The sequence below is a fragment of the Euprymna scolopes genome, chromosome 7, assembly GCF_053919585.1.
Source record: "Euprymna scolopes isolate OS-2025 chromosome 7, ASM5391958v1, whole genome shotgun sequence".
Classification (NCBI taxonomy): domain Eukaryota; kingdom Metazoa; phylum Mollusca; class Cephalopoda; order Sepiida; family Sepiolidae; genus Euprymna; species Euprymna scolopes.
In genome coordinates this window covers 135455133-135477842 of record NC_136488.1, presented here as the reverse complement: position 1 = coordinate 135477842, position 22710 = coordinate 135455133, and the positions used below count along the sequence as shown (strand labels likewise).

At 33.9% G+C, this 22710-nt stretch overlaps 1 protein-coding gene across 2 annotated transcripts in view; it reads left to right on the top strand.

Moving 5' to 3' along the window:
- LOC145279984 (ankyrin repeat and fibronectin type-III domain-containing protein 1-like) overlaps nt 1-22710 on the top strand; it is a 529276-nt gene that overhangs the window by 340127 nt on the left and 166439 nt on the right. For both annotated transcript variants that reach the window (XM_080131579.1, XM_080131580.1), the window contains one exon: nt 5187-5293. In XM_080131579.1, the coding sequence (XP_079987705.1) occupies nt 5187-5293 (107 nt within the window). The remainder of the gene's footprint in view (nt 1-5186; nt 5294-22710) is intronic.

The following is a 22710-nucleotide window of genomic DNA, read 5'->3' as shown; positions in this document are numbered from 1 at the left end:
CTAAAAGTCGCAGAGCGACGCTAGGGGCCTCAAATGATTGGATTTTTTACGAACCGTTCTTTTATAGGTCTTTAAACGGTTAAAATAGTTTTTAATGGGGTCAAAAATGGATCAAAATTTTTTTAAAATCGTATCCTTTTTGTACATTCATCTAAGTTTATTTTTAATTTTAATTCTTAACCAGTTCATATGTGTGTCATGTTGGTACAGTGGTAACGTCACCAGCTTTGAATGCTACAATTTGATTTCGGTCTCAATTCTAGCTGATGGCACCCAAATACTTTTTTTTTTAAATCACGACTCTCTAATAATATCTACGAAATCTGGACAAATTAAAATATCATATTTAAGCGTATTTTACGTCCGGGCAAAGCTGCCCCCTCCCCCGCTAGTGTTATATAATATTTTATTAAATGAATAAAATCATTAGAATTGCTGTTGACATTTGTTGAGATTTTCGATTCGGTCCTAAAATTGCATTTGTCTGCCTCTGCTGTGCACGCTCCAAATCTCCAAACTGAAAACCAAAAAAAGGTGGTTCCTTCGCAGTAGTAGGTCTATCAGAAATTTGAAGGAATTTTTGACACCCCTAACAGAAAACTGCGAATAAAATATTTAAAAAAACTCGTAATTTCTCTTTTTAAAGTGGGTTGTTTATTTTCTGTATTGAATATACTTCCAAAATAAACTATTAAAGTTGTTTAAAAACTGATAGAAATATTATTTTTTTATTTTTTAAAAAACTGTGTTTACAAAATGTTTACAAAATGCCGGCGTGCCTTCATGCAGCCATTTTTTTCGTAATAAAATCAATAGAATTTTACGAGTTAAATATTTTTCAATTTTTAAACTTTAAAAATCTATCAAAATTTTTCTATTGGTTCAATTTTTACGATCTTTTCAAGGTTAATGTGAAATTTTATGCTCTCCCCAATAAACCAAATATAATATTTTAGATAAACGTGTTTTTTTTAATTCACACCCCTCATTTTGAAATGTCTATTAAAATTTTAATAATTAATTTATGTGTCAAAGTTTTATATATCACAAATTGAAGATAAAAGATCAATAAAGAAAATCTTTTAATTTAAAACAAAAAAGAATAGTTTTTTGCAAATTTATCTGTAAAGTCCAAAGTGTAAAACCTTTTTTTTTTTTTTAAATAAACACGTTGATTTTTTTTTAATGAAAGCTCATGTTATGCTTACATCGTCAAGTAAATACCAGACGCTGACGGCAAATATTTCTATTTCATTGAATGTTTTCTTTTTTTAGATATTAAAAAAAAAATTTAGTCGATAAAAAAGTATTAAAATATATCAATCAAAAACTCGTGTATTTCATTAAAAGAATTTTTTAAAAATCGATGAAGCGGATTTTTTGTTCTAAGGGAAAAACTTATAAGTGAATGTGCGTTTCCTTTTTAACTACGGAGGATGAGAAATACTAATTTTGGTTAACACACGCAATAAAAAAGAAACATTATTTATGTCCCTTGGACGAATCCGTATTTCATTAATTTCATTTTAGCAGCAGCAGCTCTTCACAGCTTCGCGCAAAACACGTTGCGAAAATGCGATTTTCTACGACCCTCGCTTTAAAAAATCCTTTTATTTAAAAAATACATGGGATTTAAAATATAAATATGGATAAATTCTTAACAATGAAGGACGAAACTACCTATTTAATAGTATATTTTTTAAGTAAGCGATTTTTTGGGCATTTATAAAAATAATAATCCAATACGCCCAATCATCTCTGGAATCGGCAGTGCCACCCATAAGATAGCAAGAGCGATCACAAAACTCCTAACGCCATTATTGGGCACAATTAGCAATTCCCATATAAGAAACTCTGGCGACCTTCTTAATAAAATAAAAAACCATAGATATGAAAAATAAAACCATGAATAGTCTCGATATAGAATCTTTATACACCAATATCCCTACCAAGAAATGCCTCAACCTTCTTTCAAAACACTTAAATAAAATAAAAATTAAATTACCTTTGCCGATAGATGATATAATTAAAATTATAAGTATATGCATTGACATGACATATTTCACATTCGATGGACTCTGCTACAAACAAAAATTTGGACTGCCCATGGGTAACCCTCTAAGTGGGGTTTTAGCATGTCTATTTTTAGAATTCATCGAAACCGGACCCATGAAATATAAATTGCCCAAAGGTACCTCCTACTATAGATATATTGATGATATTTTAATTTTTCTCCCTATATCTTCCAAAATAGAGAATATCACTGATAAATTAAACAAGAGTGAACCCACTATTAACTATACGTATGAAAGAGAAAATAACAACTCCATACCTTTTCTGGACATCAATATCATAAATAACAATGATCATCTAAGTTTTAAAGTCCATCGGAAAGTCATATATATATATATATATATATATATATATATATTTATAAGCAAGTCAAAATATGTTGATTTTCTTTATATTTTTTTTTAAAGAAAACCGCTTTAAAAAAAAAAATTGCATAATTTAAACATGTTATTTTTTTTAATTTGGTCTTTGCTCCTTTAATTGGCAAAAAAAAAATTAGTGTTTGAATTACATTTTTCAAGTAGTTATAAGCTTCGAAAAATAGTAAGTTGAATTATTAAAGTTCTGATCATTTTTAATGGCCATTTTCTGATACACCTATCGCAGTAGTTCACAATACCAAAAACTCTTTTAGAACACTAGATAATATTATACAATTTTTTATTAAATTAATAAAATCATTTTTTTTTTCTTAGACTTTCTGTGGTATACATCTTTTCCAATCTTTTCCATTTTTCTTCATTTTTCTGGGCGTATTAACTTTGAGGGGGTGGGATCTTCGTGGGGAGAACAAAGTATATGTTCGGTCTTGTTGACGATTTAAAGTCTGAGTCCTATGCGTTTGTGTCTTTAGTGTCAAATTTGAATCGAAGGAGTTTGGTAACACTATTGCAACCATTATTTCGTAAGGTAAATTGAAAATTGGGTACAATATATATATATATATTTAATTCTATTTTCACCTAAAACAAGGCACGATGCCACTTTGATGTAGGGGGCTACTATCGGGGACATGTTGCAGGGATACTATGTAGGGAGTTGAGCAGCGAGATATCTGTTCACATTACACTTGAACTTTTGGAAAGCAAGGAACTCGGAAGGGAGTTTCAAAGTTTGGTGCTAGTGCAGAGAGTGGTCCGTGCTATTTTTAAAATCGTATTTCCAAGTTTAATTAAAGTTTTATGATATGTTTTTTATTCAATTGTAAGGTTGAAGTATAGAATAGGTACAAAACACCCTCCCCATGTTAAGAATGGCTTTTTAAATAATAACGCTATTATTTACGTCCGGGTCACTCTCTGCACTAGTACCCAAAGTTTAGCAGTTCTGGGGAAGAAACTATTAGAGTAGAAGGCTATCTTACATCTAGGGATTTCTCCTGTGTAGAGGTGGGATTTTGCTGCTTTTCGGGTTTGTCGGGGGTATTTACATCAAAGAGGTACAAGTCAAAATGCTCGTTTGGAGCATTCACCATTAAAATACTTGTAGAACAGGCAGAGGGATGCAAGATTATGTCGATGGGACAGAGGTTGAAGCTTAGATAACAGTTCAGGACCTATCAGGTTGGCGACTCCCTTCTGAACCTTGTTCAGAAGCGAAAGACTAGTAGCAGATGTATCAGCCAAAATGTGACAACAGTACTCCATATATGGGCGAATGGTGGCCTTGTAGAGATACAGGATACTTTCAGGCGTAAGTAGCTTTCTAGCACGGTAGAGGGAGCCCACCTTCTTATAATAAATAATAGAAAATTGACTCTATACGAATAAATACGAAATCTGCAAGGATCCACGGGTAGTATCTATTCTGTCTATAGATGGTATATTGATATCATGAGGTTTTCGTTCACGCCGGGTGTCTATACAATGGAAATATGCTACAGACTCCTATAAGAATATTGGAGACTAGCGGGGGTACCCGGCGTTGCCCGAGTGTTTGTTTCCGGGACGGGGGGGAGTTTTAAAAAATGTTATGGTAGGTAAGTAGGAAGGATCAAACCAGGAGTCATGAGTAAAAGTAGGAAAATAAAGTGTGAAAAAAAACAAAAAAAACATCTGCAACGTTAACAGTTCGGCCACCAAGAAAAGTCCATTCCAGTTGTTTAGAAAAAAAAAAAAAACGACTACGGTAGGTCGGCGCGAACGTGAAAATATAATGTGAATTGTCCAGCTCGCTAACCACTACGCCACAGAGCACTGCAGCTTAGTTTAGTGATTTTAAATAACTTCACATGAAAGAACTACGAAGCCAAACCGGTGTTCTCTTCTCAACTGTTCCTTGTGAACGATCCCCAAACGGTGTTAAGTGGTGGCAGGGGGAGGAGGAATTTATTAGAGAGAAAATATTTTACCACTTCCATTGATCTTAACCGATTTTGGCCGTGACTTCTCAGCAGAAAAAGTATAGAAATCTAAGATTATCGAGGAATTTGAGAAATAATAAGCCTATAACACACCTCAGATATTGTTCTGCCGTTTGTGCATATTATATTTGCATGAAATATCTTGATTTTTAATCCTATTAATGTCAAAATCAGACGGGGAAAAATGAGTTCATTTTATTTATATAGAGAAGAGAAGAAGATAGAAGAAGATAGATAGAAGATAGAAGATAGAATAGATAGAAGAAAGAGAAGATAGAGAAGAGAAGAGAAGAGAGAAGAGATAAACCGTAATAACCAGATATATTTTGACACTACATTAATCAGATTACTTGGATAAATATTTTTACAGTTTTAACAAAAGGGCTATAATAATATTGCTGGATCACTATTCACTTAACGTCCACAAAATGCACAGCAGCAATATATTACATAAATAACATTATATATTATTTATTGGATTAATAAAATCATTTTTTTTTTTTTTTTTTTTTTTTTAGACTTCGGTTGCATACCTCTTTTTTAAATATTAATTTTTCCTTCATTTTGCTGATGGCATTAACCTCGAGAGATAGGCTCCTCATGGAAAGAGTAAAGTATACGTCTGATTTTTTTTTTTTTTTTTTTTGCAGTTATTGTAAAATCTGAGTACTATATGTCTGTAAGGTTAATTTAAAATTTATTTAAACACCAAATAAATATTTTGTATTTTTTTTTTTTTTTTTACGATCAGTTGCTTGGACCTCTCTTGATGATGATCGTCTTCAAACGCTTCGAAGCGGAGAGACGACACAAGAAAAGCCAACGAAACAGCTTTATTACACGACGCCACCAAGAGTCGTAAGTAGCATCTTAATATTTTTGTATTCTTATATTCAGTCAAGAAAAGACGAGGAGGTTACATTGTTTTACGTGCGTTAAAAAGGGAAAGGCGTACTTACTGTGGCCCATCCTAGAACGGAAGAAAATAAAATATTTCGAAGAAGGAGACATTTATTGTGTGAAAGGGGGAAGTGTGATGCATTCTGGGAAACAGTTGAGGAGATAAGAGCAAAGAGGTGCAAATCCCCATTTTGACTTGGTTGGTGGCATTTTTTGCTTTGCGTAGTGAAATGTGTATAAGTTTTTATTTCCACAAACTTTTCTTTTAACAACGAGAAGAAATCTTTTCAACTATCAATTTGCCATGACTAATAACACCGCCAACGTTCAAACTTCCTGGCTTAACATTCGCGCGCAACATGAATTGGTACAAATACATAGAAGATGCTGGCAAAGGTTGCTGCAAAGAAAGTGGGCTCCCTCTACTGTGCTAGAGAACTACTCACACTTGTCAGCATCCTATATATCTTCAAGGCTACCATCGGTACGGTGCTCGGCAAAAACAGCAGCAGTAAAAATGGCACCGGATAAAAATGTCACGGTAAAAATGGCAACTGTAAAAATGGATAAAAGCGAATAGATAGATAAACATGGTACTTTGACAACGGAAAATGACAATAAGTAAAAAAAAATGGCACTAGACAAATAGCAGGGTAAAAATGGACAAAAGTGAATCAATATGTGAAAATGGCACTTTGACAACTGAAAATTATCCCAGATCCTCCTAGTTTATAATAGGCTAGCTTCTTCCCCCCCCCATTAAATATTTTTTAAATAGACATTCACACTGGTAGGAGTGGGGCTAGTTTTTTTACTTTTTAAAAAAATATATATGGCTAATAATGGCCAACTAAAATAATTGCTTATCATAGCTAAGTTCCTATTTTCACAGGTTTTTCCAGTAGTTTTATTATTATTAATTACTAGCAGGGGTGCCCGGCGTTGCTCGGGTGTTTGGAGGTGTATGCTGTGCAAAAAAAGCAAAAAAACAAAAAAATGGTTAATTTTTTAAAACTTTGACCCCTATTATGACCCCTTAAAATTTATAGTTTCGGGCTCAAATCACTTTATTAAGTTAGATCCAGGTTCAAGGAACCTATATCTAAAATTTCAAGTGTCTAGACCCAAAATTGTCGGAGGAGTTTGGTAGAGTTCTTAAAGGTTAAATCGTTGAAATTTGACCCCTTAACAGCCAAATTTCTGGCTGACACCCGTCACATCGATTTTCCCAAATCTCAGTACCCGGTATTTCAAATTTCGAGTCTATAGACTAAAAATTGGCAGAGTTATTGCGTAGGGAAATGTACACAGACAGACAGACAGACAGACAGACACGTTCACTTTTATAGATATATAGATTATTATTATAATATTAATTTGATTAAAAATATTTTTGACTCATACCACATGTATTCATCAATGTTTATAGTTACTATTATATCAATTTTCAACATTTATTTTCGTTGTGTAAACTTGAGTAAAATATTAAATTCAGATTAAGCAACAAAATAATTTTTAAAAAATACTACCTTTATAGAAGTTGAACTGGACTTTTCTTTTTAACACCACCTGTAAACAAACTATAAACTAACCCTAATCTAAGTTAAAGTTTAGCTTGAGAAAAAAGTTGCTTTAGTTGGGTTCAAATTCTGTAGAAGCACTGAAATGAATAATTATGTTTTATTCAATTATTTTACAATAAGTATTTATGTACAATAATCTGAAAAAAAAAAGCCTAAATAAAGTTATTCAGCTACAGAGAAAAGTAATTTATCTTGCCTTTGGTAATATTTATTTGTTATATATTTGTATTTTTTAACCACTTTTCCATAGTCTGGCAATTGTAAAACAAACCCGGATTGTTTTATTTGAAAATATGTTTTAAATAATGTATTTATTTTGGTACTAGTGCACTTATTGATCCGTGCTGAAATAATAACGTTATTATTTAAAAAGCCATTCTTAACATGGGGAGGGGAGGGTGTTTTGTACCTATTCTGTACTTTAACTTTACAAATGAATAAAAAAAACATATAAAACTTTAATTAAAATTGGAAATACGCTTTAAAAATATAATGCGGATCAGTAAGTGCACTAGCACCATTATTTTTTATAACTTTTGTGTGAAAACATTTTAAATCTTTTTTTTTAAATCGTTCAATAGTTTTTTTAGAAATAGAAATGTAAAAAAAAAAAATTAAATATATTAAACATCATAAAAATAATGAATCCAATAAATTGTTTTTATTCGACTGCATTATTGATGCCTAAGCGTTCAAAAAAAAAAAAAAAAAAAAAAAAAAAACCGAAGTCTAAGTCTACAAAAATGACGAGGAACTGTTTCCGATAAACACCGCTTAATGTCACTTAATTATTTCAATACCGGAAGCCACCATCAAGTGCACTGTTCCTCTTTAACCTATAATTGTTTTCCTCGGGTTTTTTAGTGCGTTCAAGCGTAATCGCCTAAAAAGTAAAATCTCATGGAAGGGAGAAGCTTTAGCTGAAAGTTCTTTTTAATTTGACAAACTTTATGTTTTTCCATTATGTACTGTATCAAGATTTTGATAAAACCATTCTAAGATATTCATCTATGATTTTTTGGTAATCTCCAAAAATACCGTTAGGGCTTACAACATGGTCGCCAGAAGAGTCACGTGATCCGGTTGATCCAAAACATGAATCGCCGTATTACGAAACCGGAAAACGCAAATTTAAAGCAAACTTTGACAAACAAGCATAATAATTAAGTACAAAAACAGTTTTTCAATATCATAATAATAAATAATTTATTTAGAACGGTCATTTAATTTTTTGTTGAGAAACAATCACAGTTTGTTTGTTTTTTAAAACAGTGTTTATAAAAAATATTTTATTCAGAGTTTTTCATAAAAATGGTATTTAAAACAAGGTGTTCATTTTTTTTAAGATGTAATGTTATAAAAATATGATGTAAAAAAAAACAGTTTATATTTAAACGAACGTGCGTAGACATTTTGTAAACATTGTTTTTAAAAAATAAAAAATAATACTTCTATTATGTTTTAAACGACTGTAATAGTTTATTTTGGAAGTATATTTCATAAAAAAAATTGACAACCCACTTTAAAAACAGAAATTACGAGTTTTATATATTTTATTCGCAGTTTTTTGTTGGGGGTGTCAAAAATTCCGCCTAAAATTCTGATACACCTAGTCGACCACTTGTTTGTTCTGAATAAAATACTTTTTATAAACACTGTTTTAACTAAAAACAACCTAAGATTGTTTCTCAAAGTTTGCCTATTTTTATAACAACATTATATCAACAAAAAATTAAATACAAACAAATTGTGATTGTTTGTCAAAGTTTGCCTTCAAGGCTGCGTTTTCCATTTGCACGATTCATGTTTTGGATCAACCGGATCACGTGATTCTTCTGGCGGCCATGTTGTAAGCCCTAACGGTATTTTTGGAGATTACCATCAACTTTTCCTTTTTTACCGCTGCAATTTTTACAGTTGTAATTTTTACCATTGCCATTTTTACCACTGATATGTTTATCTAATATCTATTTTACCGCTGCAATTTTTACCGCTTCCATTTTTACCGTTTCCATTTTTACCATTGCCATTTTAACCTACTTATCCACTTTTGCTATTTTTATGGTTGCCAGTTTTTCCTTGACATTTTTTCTGTCACCATTTTTACTCCTGCCATTTTTACCTAAATTCCATTCGCACATGTATGGAGTATTGTTGTCACCTGTGGGCTGGTTTGCCATCTACTCTCTCCTTCTTAGACATCGTTCAAAAAAAGAATCTTTGATCTGATAGATCTATTACTATTCACCAAGCATCAGCCCTTGCCCCATTGCCACATCCTTGTGTTTGTTTTGCATGTACTTCAGTGGAATGTGCTCCAACGAACTTACTGCACTAGTACCTCCTCGACATAACTACAGGGTGAACGATAAAATTGTCGCTTTAGAAAAGACATGTTTCCATCTCCATTTCATGAAAACCAATTTTCTTTTTTTTTCTTGTTTCTTTTTTTCTTTTTTCTTCTTTTCTCGTTTCTTTTTTTCTTTTTTCTTCTTTTCTCGTTTCTTTTTTTCTTTTTTCTTTTTTTTTTCTTTTTTTTCTTTTTTTTTTTCTTTTTTCTTTTTTTTTTTTCTTTTTTTTTTTTCTTTTTTCCTTTTTTTTTTTCTTTTTTTTTTTTTCTTTTTTCTTTTTTTTTTTTCTTTTTTTTTTCTTTTTTTTTCTTTTTTTTTTTCTTTTTTTTTTTTTCTTTTTTTTTTTTCTTTTTTTTTTTTCTTTTTTTTTTTCTTTTTTTTTTTTCTTTTTTTTTTTTCTTTTTTCTTTTTTTTTTTTTTCTTTTTTTTCTTTTTTCTTTTTTTTTTTTCTTTTCTTTTTTTTTGAAGACCATCTACTAGTTGGCCAGATGTGTACAAATCCATAGCGCGATAGGAGCCTTCTATTATGTCTGAAAGTGACGCAATGTTCAACGAGCGAGATCAGATATGCTCCGCTGTACAACTCGTGCTCACTACCGATCCAACTTATGACAACAGAACCATCGCCAGCACCCTCAAAATGCAAATCCGGACGGTTCAATGCTTGAGGACGTGCTCAGGGCGATAAAAATAAAGTTTCCATCCACGGTTATGGTTTTTATTATGCTTTCAAATGAGGGCCACATCATGCCACCTCTCATCCTCGAAGTCGGCTTGAAAGTGAACACCAAAGTGTACCTGGATGTGCTGAAGAGTTTGGTGACCCCCCCCCCCCGGTTCAATCAGTTGGCTGCTGTCAGCCCCTGAGTGGGTCACTTTGAATAGGGCAAGGGCAAAAGTTGCAAAAACTGGCGACAACCTGATCATGTGGGGTTACTCTACAACTGCTGAATGCCCCTGTGGTGGCCAAGTCCAGACCATCGAGCACATTTTAACATCTTGCCCACTGGGGCCCAACTGCACGGACGAAGACCTCAGCGTTGGTAATGAAACCGCACGCCGCTGGTTGAAGAGATGGAGCGACAAGATATGATGATGATCCCCTGAGTGTGATAGCAGGACTCAGCGCCGGCCCACAAGTTCAAAGAGACCCAGTTACAGTGAGCTGGAAAGCAGACCAGTGGAATAGAATTCCACAGGCGGGCAATTCTATTAAAGAGGCTTTTTTTTTTTGTGGAATTTGCGTTTAGATTTATGCACAAAGAATGGGGGAAATTGTTGATAGTTATTGTATCTAGACGTTGTGCTGAAATAATAACGTTATTATTTAGAAACATATTATTGGTAAGAGGAGGGCGTATGGTAAATATTTTGTACTTTCACCTAACAGTTTAATAAAAGGGTACTCACGCAGAGAGTGATCCGTGCTGAAATAATAGCGTTATTATTTAAAAAAAGCCATTCTTAACATGAGGTGAGGAGGGTGTTTTGTACCTATTCTGTACTTAAACCTTACAATTAAATAAAAAAAAAAACATAAAACTTTAATTAAACTTGGAAATACGATTTAAAAAAAAAATAGGGTACTAGTGCAGAGAGTGATCCGGATATGAATAATAACGTTATTATTTAAAAAGCCATTCTTAACATGGGGAGGCGAGGGTGTTTTTGTACCTATTCTGTACTTCAACCTTACAATTGAATAAAAAACATATCATAAAACTTTAATTAAACTTGGAAATACGATTTAAAACATAGCGCGGATTACTCTCTGCATTAGCACCAATAAAAGATACCGTAAAACTTGAATTTAAAAATACTATTAAAATATTTATAGCACGGTACTTTCTCTGTATAGCTACCATTTTTTTTTTTTTTTTTTTTTTTTTTTTTGCTTACACCAAAAGTTATACGTGATCTAGCCTTCGGAAACAAGATGGTTGCCGACTTTTTTTTTTTTTTATTATTAATGCGTGTTTTAGCATCTTCTCCATTACCCAACAACAACGTTTACCGAAAGAAAAATTCCTCATCAAACAATATAATTAGCCGAAAACCCTTAATTATGTTTCTATTTAAGAACTTTTATTCCGTGCTTAACGTGATTACGTACATCACATTGATTGCCGAACTTACAGCTAAACTGCATCTGTTTTTTACATCCATTTTTTTTTTTTTTTCAAGTCTCAACTTCGTGAAATCTTGGCAGAGCTTAAGATTAATCGTTTTTCTTACCTTTGGATGTTAAGTCCCGTTCGCAATGTAAAATCTCATTTATTGAGAAGGACTGACAAGACGTAAAGACGGGCATAGATTGTTATGCTTTCGTCATGTCAACTGGTTTGATACTCCTGCCAATTTGGGTATAAAAGGACTTTTTTACAATGAATTAACTTTGGAAAATACACCTTCCCTCGAAAAGGTAAGACATTATATATATATATATATATATATATATATATAAAAATGAAAATTACAATTGAATTTACCAAAATGATCCAAGATGGTAAAATTAAAGTAAATTATTAATATTAAAGAATTAATATTTATACAATTATCTCAGCCAGATATAAAAGCTCGATAATACCAAATAGGAAATAGAGCTTATAAATAAGACCTTTGACTTATTTGTTGTTTCATCAAATACTTCTGCATGCAAAATCCGATCCTGCATTTTGCTAATTCCTACCCTCTGATGAGAAGGAGAGTATTTCTTCGAAACTCTGCGGATTAAGGACTATCCATTTATCTAGTGTTTCCTTTTCAGATTACATATGTTTTTAACTCATTTCAAAGTGTTTTTTAACATATTTCATTAACTGTTTGCTCATATATATATATATATATATATATATATATATATATATATTACGAAATCTGCATGGATTAAAATAACACATTTAAGCGTATTTTACGACGGCAAAGCCGGGTGCCCCCACTCTGCTAGTTGATAATAAATCGACGGATAGGAACTTCGAATCTCCTAACTGCATTTTCAGCAATCACTCCCATCCGTAGTTGTTGTCCTCTTGTCACGTCCCCGAAACGTCGTGAAACAACAACTAATAAAGATGAGAATAATAGTCCGGAATAAATAAATTAATATAAATAATCCTCATCTCAATAAGGAATATCGGGTTTGTATTACTGTACACATAGATTCTAAAAAGTTGTCAAAAAACAAATATATAATAAATAAATGTTATCAAAGGCAAGATAAGTTACTTTTCTGGCAAATTGGATATATTTTTTGTGTTTTTATTCAATGTAACATATTTATTCAGCTCGAAAAACATACAGTGTTTACCGATGTATTCGAAAATTCAAGATGGCGTCTCACACCCTCTTTAACACCGTAAGTTTGGAAAAAGGTGTTATAAATAAAAAGCTATACAAAATACTATTAAAAACCCGCCGAATATATGTCAACCTATGTCACGGTAACATATATTGAGCGAGTTTTTAACAGTATTTTATCCGGTTTTTTATTTATAACATCTTTTCCCAAACTTACCGTATTAAAGAGAGAATCAGACTCCATCTTGAATGTTCCAATACATCGGTAAACACTGTATGGTTTTCGAGCTGAATAAACATGTTACATTGAATAAAAACACGAAAAATATATCCAGTTTGGTAGAAAAGTAACTTATCTTGCCTTTGATAACATTTATTTGTTATATATTTGTTTTTTGACAACTTTTTCGAATCTATTTGTACAGTAATACAAACCCGGAATATCAATTAAAATAATATATATACTATTCGGTACGGACCCGACCATGGAAGATCATATAATAGATAAACATGGATAAAAAAAAAAAAAATTCAACCTCGCCCTTCGGGGTCCGTGGCATAGTTAATAGAGACGTTGAATCTCTACGGTTCCAGGTGAGAATTATCTGAAGATAGCGGTTTCAATCCTACCCAAAGCCGGCCAGAGGCTTACTTGGCCAAAAAACGTGGTGGGATGACAACAACTACGGATAGCAGTGATTGCTGAGAATGAAGTTAGGAGATTCGAAGTTCCTATCCGTCGCGGTTACCACCTGACGAAGGCCAGAGGAATAGTTGGCCGAAACGTCGTGAAACAACAACTAATAAAGATGAGAATAAATAAATTAATATAAATAATACTCATCTCAATAATGAATTCCAATTAAAATAAATCATAAGAAGTCTTCAGAAAGAATTTTCGATACTTGTGCATTTTTGATACCGGGAGAAATATGGACGTTTACGAGCGTTTCCGGTCAAAAAAAGACTCAAGATACGCCGAACCGTTTATCCAATCAAATAAAAGCGAAAACGATTCAATGAATTTTTTAGATGATTATGCACTAATGTTACCGTGCTACTTTTTAGATAGTATTTTCAAGCGTGTGTATGCTCACATCGTTTGATACATTATTATATTTTACTAAATGACTCTGGCAGCTTACTTTCTCTTCACGAAATTGATTAATTGAAATACTTGAAAGAAACATTCGGGATAATAAACATTTCATTTATAAGTCTGTTGTAAACACGAGACAAAAACAATTTCACATTTATTCCTGTAAATAGTTAAACACATCTTAGCAATTACGATACAACTTATTTATCGTTTAAATAAGACCATAATGAAATCAAAATAAAGAAGAAATCAATTCGCCTGAGCCATGGTCCGTGTGTGTGAGAGAGAGAGAGAAAGACAAAGAGAGGGGGTCGTTTATTAAGTTAATAAACTATCCCCCCCTCTTTAATTTAGAAGTGGTTGACAACCTGCTGAAAATCAACTCAGTCCTCCTAAAGGTAAACAAGTACATTTAATCACAAAAGCGAAACGTCTTGTCTACGGTATCAAAACAATCTTTAAATTTAAAAACAGTTTAAAAAATGTGGCGTCGCTAATGGAAGAGAGAAAGCAAGTGTTTCTTCTTGCTTATTATGCCTTGTCGTATTTTTCTTTCTAGCAAGCGATGTTAGTTTAATTTTTTTAATCGCTTTAGTAAATGGTTTGGTTGTTTTGTTTTACGGCATATCAACCGTTTTCGGGTTATTTAATGCCGCATTCAGTTATTTTGGAAATAATATTCATGTTGCATCGAATTATTTTATTAAAAGCTTTCTATTCTTCAAGCTCTTTGTATCTTCAATCGCTAGTTTTTTTTTGTGTTTGGTTTTGGTTGTTTTATAGTGAGTTTTATCGTTTTTGTTGCCTGCCTTGCAGAACATGAATAAGTTTTGCAATGGGAGAGGGAAAAGGGCTACAGTATTAATCTTTGTTACATTTTAAGTTAGGAAACCAGTCAGGAAGTAGGGGAGATAGAAAGAGAAAGGGGAAATGGAAAGAAGGAAAAGGGGAAAAAGGTGGGTTGTTGTTTTTGTTTTTGGTTTTGCAGAACATATTTAAGTTTTGCAAAAAGAAGTAGAAAAACAAAAAGCATACATGTTAGATGCATTTCGTCTCAGGAAGCCAATATCTTCAGACAGCCTGATCTGGTAGCACCAGTTTAGTAAATGAAAATTTTTATTATTAAATCACTTTAAATAACTACTGCTTATATTAATTTAACTATCGCATGTATATATATATATATATATATATATATATATATATATATATATATATATATAGGACAATAAAATTACAAATGAGTAACACAAAGCACCAATCGTCTGTAGTATAAAATATAGAGATAGTTTGATTGAAGCATTGTTGGTGAACAAGTATGTGTTTGTTTATGAAGGATGGTAGCAATGCAGAAAACCCGGAATGGTGACGGGAAGTAACAAGAAAAAGAAAGCAAATAATCGAAGACAGTTTTTGCGTGACGAATCTTCACAAAATCTATTTATTTTTCAAGAGATCTTTCACAAATCAGTAAATGTAGAACTTACTGGTAAATATTGATGAAAATATCCGGAATGGTGTAACGTCTTTGATAATTTCGTGAGAGGACCTTCCCTTTCTCATAAAAGAATGCAAAAGTGACGTCGTCAAGTGGACTGAAAACGATAAGGTGGATTTGGTTTGGTTGTTTTTGTTTTACGGCATATCAACACTTTTCAGCTTATTTAATGCCGAATCCAAAGATTTTGAAAAAAAAAAAAATTTTATAGAATATATTTGTTCTTTTCAAGTCGGATTTTATTTAACTCATAGTTGGGACCCTAACAGGTACTACCACTCCGGGTCAGAGTGGACCTGGGAGCAATGGTAATTAAAGGGTGACGCCACACTCCCTAAAGCCCGAAAGCTGGGGCCTCACCACTGGATATAGTTTAAGGTGATATCCAGGATCAGTTAAGGTGGAAGATGCACCCAAGACATTATGTTTGCAGACAAATAACAGAAGAAAAGCACAAGGAGGAAAAGTAAATATTAGACGCATATAAATTTATTTCGTGTTCAAACTATAAACTTGATTGTATACCCGTACTTAGGGTTTTTTTTTTTTTTACATAGGCATCACCACATTATCAAGGCCAAGAGGCCACTCAAGAATAAGGGTTAAAGAGTGTACATTAGAAATTGGACAATATAGTAATCATTAGTAATGAAAATTTGGTAAATTTGATAACTTATATGGAACGGCTCATCAAGAACTTATTTACTTTAGACTTGAACACAACCATATTGTAGTCAGCCGGAAAGCAGGAAAACGGAAGACAATTCCACAGGCGTGCAGTTCTAAGAAAGAAGCTCTGTTCGTGGAATCTACGTTTAGGTTTAGGCACAGATAAATAGTGGGGGGAATTATTGATAGTGTTTACAGCTAGACGAGTGTTTCTTGTGAAAGTTTGGCGAGGGGGGACCATAGATTGAAGCTCAGTCGAACACTTTCCATGAAAATAACGATACATCAGAGACAAACCGTTGGGTTAGACAACAACATGTTTTAGTGAGTTATGCTTTGCTGAAAACAAACAAGCAAAAAAATAACAGGACATTTTTTTTTTTAATATCATGAGTTAACCGGCAATCCGGCATATTCCTCGAGGCAAGAATAGCAAAATACCCTCGAACTCTATATCACATAAAAAGAAAACAAATTTCTCAAATCGCCGTTTCTCTAAACACTGCATAATAATGACAAATCCAGTACATTATATTGTAAACAATATATAAACAGCTTTAAATAAGCAGAACGTCTTTTTTTTTTTCAAAAATAAGCAATATAAGCAGAACTTTTTTTTAAAATGATAAACAGTTTTTGTTTATTTTAAACAATATATACATGGCTTTTTTTTTCAAATCACATATTTATAATAATATAAGCAAAATACTTTATAGATTGTTTTGTTCAAAAATACACATAAACATATTTAAAAAAATATGGATGTTTTCAGTTTCAAAATTATGAAAAAAAAATTTAGTAAATAAATATCAAAATTAAATTAAATTTAAACTACATAATAATGACGAATCCAGTACATTATATTGCCGAAGAAATTGCGTTTAATTTCGACGCCAAAGAAATTCCTAACGTTTATTAGGGAAACTTGGTTCCTTTTATATATATACTAGCAGTTCAGCCCAGCTCTGCTCGGACCCTATGTACTGTTCATTACTTTATGTATATATATATATATATATATATATATATATATATATATATATATATATATATATATATATATATATATAAGTTTGACTCATGTCTAGGTAACCAACATCTAAAATTTCAAGTGATTTGGCCCAAAATTGGCGGAGGAGTTTGGTAGAGTCTGAAGATGTCAACTCTTTCAACTTTGACCTTTTGGCAGCCAAAAATTCAAGAAAAATCTAATTAAAAAGCTTGCTGCATGTCTGAATACCCTTTATGTAAAATTTCAAATGTTTAGACACAAAATTGGCTGAATAGTTTGCTAGAGACCACAAAGGTCAAATCTCTTGAGCTTGGACACCCTTGACAGACAAATTTTCGGACAAAAAACCGATTAAAATCTTGCTCTATGTAAAATTTCAAATGTTTAGACCAAAATTTGGATGAGTAATTTGGTAGAGACCGCAAAGGTCAAATGTTTTAAACTCTGACCCCAATTTTGGCCCCTTACCATTTATTATTTTGGGCTCAAATCAAATTAAAAAGTTTGATCCATGTCCAAGTAACCTACATCTAAAATTTCAAGCGTTTAGACGCAAATTTGGCGGAGGAGTTTGGTAGAGTTTTCAAAGGTTAAATCATTGAACTTGGACGACTTGACAGCCGAATTTCTGGCTGAAAATCGCTTAAAAAGATTTTTCCAAATCTCAATACTCCTTATGTCAAATCTTTAGTCTGTAGGCTCAAAATAGACAGAGTAGTTTGATAGGGAAATGTACACACACAGACACAGAAAATTTCACTTTTATAGATATACTAGCATGGGTGCCCGGAGTTGCCCGGGTGTTTGGAGGTGTATGTTGAGCAAAAAAAAACAACCCCAAAAACGGTCATTTTTTTTTAACTTTGACCCCTATTATGACCCTTTAACAGTTATTGTTTTGGGCTCAAATCAAGTTATTAAGTTAGATCCATGTCCAAGGAACCTATATCTAAAATTTCAAGTGTTTAAGGCCCTGTCGGTGGGGCATTTGAATACGCCGACTGCCCCCCTGCAGAGGGTAAAAGTCCCTCAATGGGGGTCCTGGATATGACCTTAAACTATATCCAGTGGTGAGGCCCCAGCTTGTGGGCTTTGGGGACTGTGGAGCCACCCTTTAATTACCATTGCTCCCAGGTCCACTCTGATCCGGAGTGGTAGTACCTGTTAGGGTCCCAACTATGGGTTAAATAGAAACCGACGTGAAAACAACAAATATATTCTATTAAAAACATTTTTCTTCAAAATCTTTGGATTCGGCATTAAATAACCTGAAAAGGGTTGATATGCCGTAAAACAAAAACAACCAAACCAAATCCAGTGTTTAAACCCCAAATTGTCGGAGGAGTTTGGTAGAGTTCTCAACGGTCAAATCGTTGAACTTTGACTCCTTAACAGCCAAATTTCTGGCCGAAAACCGATCACAAAGATTTTCCCAAATCTCAGTACCCTGTATATCAAATTTCGAGTCTGTAGATTTTAAATTGACAGAGTTATTGTGAAGGAAAATGTACACAGACAGAGAGAGACACACACACACAGACACACAGATACACAGACACGTTCACTTTTATAGATATACTAGCATTTCAGCATGGCGTTGCTCGGGTGTTTGGAGGTGTATGCTGAGCAAAAAAAAAAAAAAAAAAGAAACGGTCATTTTTTCTTAATTTGACCCCTATTATGACCACTTAAAATTTATTGTTTCGGGCTTAAATCGAGTTATTAAGTTAGATCCATGTCCAAGGAACCTATATCTAAAATGTCAAGTGTTTATCGTTGAATTTGACCCCTTAACAGCCAAATTTCTGGCCGAAAACCGATCAGATGGATTTTCCCAAATCTCAGTACCCTGTATATCAAATTTCGAGTCTATAGACTGAAAATTAATAGAGTTATTGCGAAGGGAGAGTACGCAGACACACAGACAGACACGTTCACTTTTATAGATAGATAGATAGATAGATAGATAGATAGATAGATAGGGTTCGAAAGTATTTTGCTAATCTTGCTTCGAGGAATATGTCAGATTGTCGATTAAACAAAATATAAACTTTCTACCTGTGGTTGTCAATACAAAAAAAAGGTTAAAAGAAAAAGGTTCTTTATTAACGCTGACATTAAGTCTAGATTGAGAATATTAAAATATACAAATTCTAGAAAAAATATTTTAACTCATCAATCTTCATTATCGAAAAGTAACATTTAAAGTTTTAGAGATTCGTGTAAAACTTTATAATTAATCAGTTGAGTTATTCTTGGAAGAAAAAAAAATGAGTTATAGTCCTTGGTCCGTGATAATAGATTTTTATCTACGATCATTTATTCAAAGAAATTGTGTTCATAATTTGACTGAATAGCAGGTTATATTGAACTGCACTCGTTCCATTGTTAACATACGATGCCGATATATTTTCTTAATGAGACCAATTTGTCTCAGCTTGATACTTAGTACAAAATACCAACATCCTTGTTTGTTTGCGACTCATTCGTAAAAGTCTTTGAATTAATTGCCAGGAACTCATTATCATTCCTGCAAAAAAAAAAAAAATGTAATGACTCCCCCACCCCACTTGAAATATGAATGGTAGCAAACCACTTACAAATACCAAAAAAATATTGAATCGCACTCGACTCCTTTTTCACAAACTGCACTAGGAGAACTTTCGGTATTATTATACAAACACCGTGACAGCGTTAGGGTTAGGGTTTAGGGTTAGGGTTAGGGTTTAGGGTTAGGGTTAGGGTTAGGGTTAATTCGCTGTCACGGTGTTTGTATAAATTTACCGAACTTTCTTCTTTTATGGAGCTTTTTTTTTCACATAGGAATCGCCATTTATCAAGGCCCGTAGTCTACTCGAGGATAAGTGTTAATGGATGTACAGTAGTCAACGGGACAATATCGTAGTAATCGTTACTAGTAGAAATTTGGTAAATTAATTGGATTCCTTAAGAGGACAGTTCATCAAGAACTTGTTTGCATTGGACTTGAAGACTACCATATTGTAGTCAGTTGGAAAGCAGGACAACGGAAAAGAGTTACACAGGTATGCAGTTATAAGATAGAGACTTTGTTCATGGGATCTATGTTTAGGTTTAGGTACAGATAAAGAGTGGGAGAAATTATTGATAGTTGTTTTCTCACACTACAATGACAGAAATTATTTATTTCCCTCCATCGACGGGATGCTGTGACACAAGAGCCGGGAAGAGGGATTTAGAAAAGCCAGCACCCTAGAAAAGCATTCTGTCCTGCAAAAACTGTCTGAGCAGCCCCGTCGGCATTCCCTTAGATGATTAACTAGCCTCTTCTCAAAGAGAGAAGGTAAAGCCTGTGAAAGTAAACCTCCTAGAACTGCACAGGACCATGCCTCAGTCAACAGGGAAGACGCCATCTCGACAATGTCCTAAAGTTTATTAACTTTAGTGATGAGAAAAAATTCCACGGCTGAGATCACTGAAAACTAATCTGATGATCAGTGGTTGTAACATTGGAAAAGTTGCTCGGTACTTTTGCATTTTGCGTAACGGATTCCCATAACTATTGGCTCAGGCTCAAACAGGATTTCAGTTGCCTGGAATAGGCCTTAATCACGTTTGACACACACTGATTCAGAAGTTAAGCAACGATGAACCTGGCCAGTACCAAATGGGTGATCATTTGGGACTTCCAGGTGCTGTACATGCTCTCCGCTTATCTCAGCATTGTTTTCAGTTCTCCTGGACTTCTCCTTGCCACTAGACTCAAGCATTGCCGATTCAGGAGAGGTGTGGTTGGAGATTGCGCAACCCTTGCCACACACAATTATACGCGCAGCTGCCCCTACTCGAGGTATCCTTTGCCTTTCGAGACTGAACGGAGGCATCGGAATAGGCGTTTGAAGAGTTAAGGTATTCGTCACAATGTCCTGTGTTCATAGGCTTGTCTAATTTCACACCAGATTATTACATTCACATATAATCAGATACACATAAATGAACAGCTGAAGGCAAGAGAATGCATCGGCTGAATTATAGTAAAAAGATACATAATACTCTGATCCCCATCTGGCATCAATTGAAATGGATGGCTCTCGTCTAGGAGAAGCCCCATGTTTTGACAAGCTTCTGGGCTTGACCTTTACTCCTGATCTGAAATGGAACACGTACATCAAGTCTGTTGCCAAGGTCGCTGGAAAGATGGTGAGATCCTTCTACCGCTCCAGAAGATATCTCACTACTGATGCAATTCTCTATCTATATAAAAGCCAAGTACGTCCAAGGATGGAATACTGCTGTCATATCTGGGCATGAGCTGCTAAAAACAGCCTATCCTACCTTGACAGAGTACAAAATAGACTTCGTGGCTTAGTGGGGGGGTGCCCTTTTTTCTTCCCTGCAACCTCTCTCCCACAGAAGAGACGTTGCGAGCCTATCCTTTTTTTATCGTTATTTCCACTCTAATAGTTTCTTCCCCAGAACTGATAGACTTTGGAACTCCCTTCCGGGATTCTGCTTTCCCAACTGTACTGATATGCAGAAGTTCGAATGTGACGTGAACAGACATCTCGCTGCTTAACTCCCTACATAGTTCCCTGCAACTTATGTCCCGGACAGTAGCCCCCTATATCAAAGTGGCACTGTGCCTTACTTGGGGTAAAATGGAACATAAAAATTGTTTTAAAAACCAGTTCGAGCAGGTCAGATCGGTTCATTATCTAAATCTGGTTAGTCATATATTTGTCATTTTCAGAATGTGTATAGATTTTTGCCCAACCCATAAGTTAAAATAACAAGACAGTAATAGCAAAAACGCTATAAATAAATAAATATTGTAATTTATTAATGAATAAATACTGCAAATTTTCAGAAAGATCGGATAATTTTGCAAGTTTTTGTGGGATTTTTGAATCGGGATTATTCACGTTTTGGTTAACTTTTCATTGCCTCTTCCTCATTCTCCTCGTGTTAATTCTCAATAAAAAACAGATGCCATTCAGAATGATAGAAACCTATATTTTCAACTCAACTATGGGTTAAATAACAACTTGTTTCAAGCCTTGTGACTTTTAGCCGTGGCCCCCAAAATCAACAAAGATTAGAGCATCCTTGTAATGATCTGGTCCCTGTCGATTGTGGTGTAATGTTGGCTCTGTGCAGTTCTAGGAGGTCAAACCTCCCAGGTTTTACCTTCTCTCTTTGAGAAGAGGTTTGTTTATTGCTGATTAGCAAGTTCATTTCTAATCAATAAATTAGCCTTAGGCACCCTGCCGAGAATGCCAACAGGGCTGCGCAGGCATTTTTTGCAGAGTAAGAGGGTTCTTCCTTTGAAGCACTGACGTTTTCAGTCCCTCCTTTCCAATCCTAGGGTCACAGTTCTTGCAGTGGAAGAGAAGTAACTATTCCCAAATCATTCCTGTAATGATCTGGTTGATTGCGGTGTAATGTTGGTTCTGTGCAGTTCTAGGAGGTCCACTCTCCCAGGCTTTATCTTCTCTCTTTAATAAGGTGTTAGTTCATTGCTAACTGCCTGAGGAACCCTGCCGGGAATGCCAACGGAGTTACACAAGCATCTTTTTCAGCGTCACAGGGCTCCTCCTCTGATACACTGACTTTTTCAATCCCACTTTTCGACCCTAGTATCACAGTTCTAGCGGTGGGGGAAAACTAAATACCCAACAGCTTGCATCAATAAACCGTATAGAAAGTAGGCGTTATATCCCAGCATAAATTAACCAAACAAAAAAAAAAGGGGTTGACGTGCTGCAAAACAGAGAGAACACTAACTCTAAAAGCAACAAATTATCAAATGTCGTCACATTTGTTTATTTTTTTTGTATTCACTTAAATGACCTATGGGCAAAAGAATATATTTCCGTTGTGTTTGTTT